The sequence below is a fragment of the Colobus angolensis genome, unplaced genomic scaffold (genome assembly GCF_000951035.1).
Source record: "Colobus angolensis palliatus isolate OR3802 unplaced genomic scaffold, Cang.pa_1.0 Scaffold42, whole genome shotgun sequence".
In the NCBI taxonomy this organism is placed as follows: domain Eukaryota; kingdom Metazoa; phylum Chordata; class Mammalia; order Primates; family Cercopithecidae; genus Colobus; species Colobus angolensis.
Window position 1 is genome coordinate 3,709,921 of NW_012117599.1, and position 7,585 is coordinate 3,717,505.

Genomic DNA, 7,585 nt, shown 5'->3' on the forward strand with positions numbered 1-7,585 from the left:
TTAGTAGAGACGGGGTTTCACCATGTTAGCCAGGATGGTCTTGATCTCCTGATCTCGTGATCCGCCCGTCTCAGCCTCCCAAAGTGCTGGGATTACACACTTGAGCCACCATGCCCGGCCTAGAATAAATTTCTCTGGTCATAGATGCCCTTAGGTCACAAAGATGATTGTCATAAAAAGGAGACTGCGTGCCTCCTCCATGCACACTTACAAAGCAAGGAATATATTCACTGTAGCCAGGACAAGGTAACAAGCCGTTCTCCTTAGTCCCCTTCTCAATCAGGGATTCGAAATAGCTGTGAAACATATGTGTCCAGTCTAACTTTTCTATTGATAGACCAGACTGCCTTCAGAAAACTGTAGAATATACAAACCTCAGACTGATTTCTTATTGTGACGCTCTCAAGCCAGACAGCCTGGGTTCATTCCTGGCTCAGCCCCTGAGGACCTACGTAACCTTGGGCAAGCTGCTTTAGGCTCTCTGAGCCTGTTCCGTCTCCGTAAAGTGGGTATGACAACGGATGAAATGATTTAACGTGTATAAAGTGCCTAGAGCAGCATCTGTCACGGGGACCTACAGACCTGTGAGCTGTTACTGAAAACTTTGTCCTGAATTTGGAGCCATCCATGCATATTGCAATCTTGGTCTGTCACCCATCGTATTTTTCACTGTGGTAATAAACATTGCTTTTGAATACACGGTAACAGGAGGGGTTAAAAATCCTCAAGATTGGCTTTAATGGATGATTAAGGTATTCCCTTGCGCAAAAACCTTCTTCGAAATGGACTACACGTTCAGTGTCTGCTGCCAGAGATGCCCCCCAGCTCTCCCTGTCCTTGCACTGCCCTTCTCAACCCCTGGCCTCACTGCTTCCACCCCTGAGCCTGGACGTATTCAAATGTCCCTCCTCTACAGAGCCCTGTTTTCAGGGCCCCTCCACCATGAAGCCCTCCTCGACCAATGCTAATGGAAGCAACAGCTGCTGGTTCTGATGCTGCATTAGGGTCTGCGGTATTCATTTTCACCTGCCACAGCCTTGAACTTCATGAGGCCACTGGCCTCTTGGGTTAATGAGTGATCCCACCATCAATGTCACCCCATTTCTTCGTGCAAAGAGTGGGGTTCTCATGTGTTTAGCTTTCTCACAGAGCCTACATCCAGCTGTGTGTGCACACACTTGATACATATTTCCTATTTTGACATGCAGTGGGATAAGGCTTAATTACCTATATCTATAAAATAGGGATAATAGGCCGGGCGTGGGGGCTCATGCCTGTAATCCCAGCACATTGGGAGGCTGAGGCAGGCAGATCACCTGAGGTCAGGAGTTCGAGATCAGCCTGGCCAACATGGTGAAACCCTGTCTTTACTAAAAATACAAAAAAATTAGCTGGGCATGGTGGTGGACGCCTGTAATCCCAGATACTCGTGAGGCTGAGGTTGGAGAATCGCCTGAACCTGGGAGGCAGAGGTGGCAGTGAGCCGAGATGGTGCCACTGTACTCCTGCTTGGGCGACAGAGCGAGACTCCGTCTCAAAAAAAAAAAAAATTCTAGTTTTCAATTACTATCCCATGACATTTTAGAATCCATAAAGTACCTTTTTCTAAAACAGTAATTTGATTGGATCCTTGTTGCCATGATTGGGTTTAATTTTATTTATGTATTTAGAGACAGAGTCTTGCTCTGTCACCCAGGCTGGAATGCAGTGGTGCGATTATGGCTCACTGCAGCCTCAACCTCCCAGGCTCAGGTGATTCTCCTGCCTCAGCCTTCCAAGCAGCTGGGACTGCAAGTGTGTGCCACCATGCCTAGCTAAATTTTTGTATTTTTTTTGTAGAGATGAGGTTTTGCCATGTTGCTCAGGCTGATCTCAAACTCCTGGGCTCAAGTGATCCTCCCACCTTGGCCCCCCAAAGTGCTGGGATTACAGGTGTGAGCTAACACGCCAGCCTGTGTTTAACTTTAGATATGTGTTAAGGTGCAACATAAATATATTCATAAAGTACCATTTTCCACGAGCTAACAGGAACCTAGTATGGTATCCTCAGGGCTGTCTGCCTTGTTTTCCAGGAGACAAGTGCCAGCACCAAAGACAGACTCTGACCTTCTCACTTTGGCTGGAATTTTGCCACACAGCCTCTGCCACGGGGGCTCCCAGATGCCCACACTGTAATAGTGCCCCCATGGAGGGCCCAAACCAAAGCTCCAAGATCTCAGTCCTTAGCTCCAGGGCTCCAGCAGGGCGAGATTCCACAGGTTTGACAGCCAGGTCTACGGGGTCATGTTGGCCCATCTCCAGCACCCAGTACTGGGGTACTAGTGCCCAGAATACCAGGTAAAGAGCACTATGGAAATGTTCTTTCACTTCTCTCGTGTCTGTGTTTAATGATGATTCATTAGATTTTATGAGTACAGCCCGGTGTCAGGCTTAGTGTAAATCAAGTTTCTTAAGTTAAAATAAAAATGGCCATAAGTAATACAACTATTTAAACACAGAATATTATGGAATTTTATGTACATCTTTCTGCACCTCTCTCTAGTAAACTCTGTATGCCTGGACGGCTTTATGTATTTCCAATCTGTCTATATATTACCAATGTCTATCTCTGCATATTTCATCTATGTGTATATTTCCATCAGCCTATTCATTTAGCCATCCATCCCAGAGGTAGTAGCCACACTCATTCCCAGATGATTAACTGATAGATTGATTCCTACACTCAACAAAGATTCAGTACCAGCAAGTAGTAAGGAAGACAGGGTGTGTAGAGAAAAACAGGAGGAACAGTGGATAGGGAAGAAAATGAGCTGCTATGTATTACTGACTTGCATTGTTTGAACATATTGTGTGAATCGGACAACACCCCTGCAAAGATGTCAGTATTTTCTTTTCTTTGAGATGGAGTCTCGTTCTGTTGCCAGGCTGGCGTGCAATGGCATGATCTCAGCTCAGTGCAACCTCCGCCTCCAGGGTTGAAGTGATTATCCTGCCTCAGCCTCCCGAGTAGCTGGGATTACAGGTGCGTGCCACCACACCCAGCTATTTTTGTATTTTTAGTTGAGACAGGGTTTCACCATGTTGGCCGGGATGGCCTCGATCTCTTGACCTTGTGATCTGCCCACCTTGGCCTCCCAAAGTGCTGGGATTATAGGCATGAGCCACCATGGCCAGCCCCGATGTCAGCATTTTCTAGATGGAGAAACTGATGTTCAGAGAAAGTAAGGTCACCTGATTAAGGTCACCCAGGAGGCCAAGGACCACATATAACTTTCTGGGTCTAGTGCAAAATGAAAATGCTGGGCCCCTTGTTCAAAAAGCAGGAAAAGAGTGACGTTATAAAGCCTTCAAATAGAAAACATTTTCCTTTCTTTCAGTCTCTGTCATGGCGGTGTCTACAGTATTTGCTATACACGTTGTACTTCTCTGGGCGCGGGGATACCTGAAGCGGGGGCGAGTGTAGCCTCTTAAGGGCCCTGTCTGCCCTGGGATGAGGCACATGTGTGCAGCCCACTAGTGTGGGCGTGCATTCCCCTCCTGCCAATCAGAGGCCCTACCTGTGGTGTCCGAGTGAGGCATCTCCCCAATAACCCACAGCAATGGGCAACCCCCAGGGATTGCAAGACCCTCTTACTACCTGGATCAGGGATGGGCAAGATCCTTCCTGTGCCTGCACTTAGGCCCCCAAGGGCAGCAGTGGTCCCTGGACTCAGACAGGAAGTGGGAGGCTGCCTAGGGCCCAGGGTGCCAGGAGGCAGAAGTGCAGGCAGAACCTGCCCTGCAGAAACAGGCAGGAGGTGGGAACACAGTGAGTCAAAGCTCCATATGCCCCTGCACATGTACCATCAATTTGCAGCATCACAAATTCAGAGATTACAGGACAAATTTTAAGATGGCAGCCACAAGCATTCAACTCCAAGGGGCCCTGGGTGATGCACACCAGTGTGGTCCCATGCATGGGGCCCATGAAAAGCTGGCCCTGCAGGAGGTAAATGGTAAAGACGGGATTTGAGGTCAGGTCAGCTTGGTGTGAAAATCCACACACTTTCCATTATATGTGAGCACTCTCAGGGCAGTGGGGACCAACTAAGGGTGCCCACTGCAGGCTAATAATGGCCAGTGCTGGGTGGAAACTATGTTGGGATATCTTTATAAAATTATCTTTGCTGGCCGGGCGCAGTGGTTCACGCCTGTAATCCCAGCACTCTGGGAGGCTGAGGCAGGCAGATCACCTGAGGTTGGGAGTTCGAGACCAGTCTGACCAACATGGTGAAACTCCATCTCTACTAAAAATACAAAATTAGCTGGGCGTGGTGGCGCGTGCCCGTAATCCCAGCTACTCGGGAGGCTGAGGCAGGAGAATCACTTGAACCCGGGAGGTGGAGGTTGTGGTGAGCCAAGATGGTGGAGCATCATTGCACTCCAGCCTGAGCAACAAGAGAGAAACTCCATCTCAAAAAAAAAAAAAAATTTTTTTTTTCTTTGCATCCATACCAAGGAAAAGCAAAAAGCTGCCCCTTGAAGATATTTCTTTTCATGAACTTTCTTGCAAGGGCTTCAAATTCTACTTTATAGGGATAAATTACTTAATGTTATTAATATTATGTGAAGAAACACATCCTTGGGTACTTTATTTTTTATTTTATTTATTTCTTTCTTTGAGATGGAGTCTTGCTCTGTTGAACAGGCTGGAGTGCAGTGGCATGATCTTGGCTCACTGCAACCTCCACCTCCCAGGTTCAAGTGATTCTCCTGTCTCAGCCTCCTGAGTAGCTGGGACTACATCATGTCCGGCTAATTTTTTGTATTTTAGTGGAGATGGGATTTCACCATGTTGCTCAGGCTGGTCTCGAACTCCTGAGCTTAGGCAATCTGCCCACCTTGGCCTCCCAAAGTGTTAGGATTAGAGACGAGAGTCACCGTACCCGGCCTGGTACTTTAGAATAAATTTCTTTTTTTTTTTGAGACGGAGTCTTGCTCTGTCGCCCAGGCTGGAGTGCAGTGGCCGGATCTCAGCTCACTGCAAGCTCCGCCTCCCAGGTTTACACCATTCTCCTGCCTCAGCCTCCCGAGTAGCTGGGACTACAGGCACCCGCCACCTCGCCCAGCTAGTTTTTTGTATTTTTTAGTAGAGACGGGGTTTCACCATGTTAGCCAGGATGGTCTTGATCTCCTGATCTCGTGATCCGCCCGTCTCAGCCTCCCAAAGTGCTGGGATTACACACTTGAGCCACCATGCCCGGCCTAGAATAAATTTCTCTGGTCATAGATGCCCTTAGGTCACAAAGATGATTGTCATAAAAAGGAGACTGCGTGCCTCCTCCATGCACACTTACAAAGCAAGGAATATATTCACTGTAGCCAGGACAAGGTAACAAGCCGTTCTCCTTAGTCCCCTTCTCAATCAGGGATTCGAAATAGCTGTGAAACATATGTGTCCAGTCTAACTTTTCTATTGATAGACCAGACTGCCTTCAGAAAACTGTAGAATATACAAACCTCAGACTGATTTCTTATTGTGACGCTCTCAAGCCAGACAGCCTGGGTTCATTCCTGGCTCAGCCCCTGAGGACCTACGTAACCTTGGGCAAGCTGCTTTAGGCTCTCTGAGCCTGTTCCGTCTCCGTAAAGTGGGTATGACAACGGATGAAATGATTTAACGTGTATAAAGTGCCTAGAGCAGCATCTGTCACGGGGACCTACAGACCTGTGAGCTGTTACTGAAAACTTTGTCCTGAATTTGGAGCCATCCATGCATATTGCAATCTTGGTCTGTCACCCATCGTATTTTTCACTGTGGTAATAAACATTGCTTTTGAATACACGGTAACAGGAGGGGTTAAAAATCCTCAAGATTGGCTTTAATGGATGATTAAGGTATTCCCTTGCGCAAAAACCTTCTTCGAAATGGACTACACGTTCAGTGTCTGCTGCCAGAGATGCCCCCCAGCTCTCCCTGTCCTTGCACTGCCCTTCTCAACCCCTGGCCTCACTGCTTCCACCCCTGAGCCTGGACGTATTCAAATGTCCCTCCTCTACAGAGCCCTGTTTTCAGGGCCCCTCCACCATGAAGCCCTCCTCGACCAATGCTAATGGAAGCAACAGCTGCTGGTTCTGATGCTGCATTAGGGTCTGCGGTATTCATTTTCACCTGCCACAGCCTTGAACTTCATGAGGCCACTGGCCTCTTGGGTTAATGAGTGATCCCACCATCAATGTCACCCCATTTCTTCGTGCAAAGAGTGGGGTTCTCATGTGTTTAGCTTTCTCACAGAGCCTACATCCAGCTGTGTGTGCACACACTTGATACATATTTCCTATTTTGACATGCAGTGGGATAAGGCTTAATTACCTATATCTATAAAATAGGGATAATAGGCCGGGCGTGGGGGCTCATGCCTGTAATCCCAGCACATTGGGAGGCTGAGGCAGGCAGATCACCTGAGGTCAGGAGTTCGAGATCAGCCTGGCCAACATGGTGAAACCCTGTCTTTACTAAAAATACAAAAAAATTAGCTGGGCATGGTGGTGGACGCCTGTAATCCCAGATACTCGTGAGGCTGAGGTTGGAGAATCGCCTGAACCTGGGAGGCAGAGGTGGCAGTGAGCCGAGATGGTGCCACTGTACTCCTGCTTGGGCGACAGAGCGAGACTCCCTCTCAAAAAAAAAAAAAAAAAAAAAAGGATAATAATTGTACTTCCCTCACTGAGCAGTTCTAAGGACTTAGCCAAGTTGGATGTTAAGTGCTTACAACGGTGTCTGGACAAAGAAAGTACCCTAGAAGTGTGTGTTAGCTAAGGACACACACAACTCCTGCGGCAGCCTACAGTCCCTAACAGCAGCCTATGGGTGCTCTACCCAAGTACCCACAAGTTAAGAGATAGCCCCTTCCCCTCCACGCCCCGCACCCCAGTCCCAGCCCCAGACCTACCTTGCGTTTCCTCTTGGATTTTGGCAAAGTCTTTTCTGCAGGTGTGTCTGAGGTGTGGCTGGGCGGTGCGCTCTCAGAGTCCTTGGTGGCAGGGGCGCTCAAGACCCCTGGCTCCTGTGGCAGGTGTTCTGGGATCCTGGACAGGAGGGTCAGGTCGATTTTGACCCAGAGAGATCTGACCTCATCACTGTCCTTTAGAGGGGACAGAAGTTCGTTCCGGCCAAAGGGGACCAGGGTGTAGAACTGCTCCTCCAGCTCCTTGGCGATGTCACTGGTGGTCCTGGCGTTGATGGAGCCTACAGGGGCTCTGGGACCACTGCCCCCATTGGCAGCGGCCTCCTTCAGCCTCTGATCATTCCCGGAGGAGGCAGAGGCAGCCACGGTCTGTGCTTTGGACAGAGGATACTCCTCCTGCTCGGACTCCAGGTCGGAGTCCGAGGAGGAGGACGATGATGACGACTCTGTCTCAATGAACTCCTTGGATTTGGGGACGATCCTGCTCAGCCCCCGCGTGCGGCGCTTCTCGCAGGTCACGGAGGAGCGCAGCTCCTTGCGGTGGCTCGCTCTGTTGTTGCCACAGGGCCTGGTTTTGGTGGGCTCCGGGGGGACCACCACGCTTGTCCCCAGCGCGTCCGGGGCCGCGGGCTCCTCGG

At 49.3% G+C, this 7,585-nt stretch overlaps 1 protein-coding gene across 1 annotated transcript in view; it reads right to left on the reverse strand.

Moving 5' to 3' along the window:
• Positions 1–7,585, reverse strand: part of AFF3 (AF4/FMR2 family, member 3) — a 533,195-nt gene that overhangs the window by 49,577 nt on the left and 476,033 nt on the right. The window contains exon 15 of the mRNA XM_011956656.1: positions 6,933–7,580. Within this exon, the coding sequence (XP_011812046.1) occupies positions 6,933–7,580 (648 nt within the window). The remainder of the gene's footprint in view (positions 1–6,932; positions 7,581–7,585) is intronic.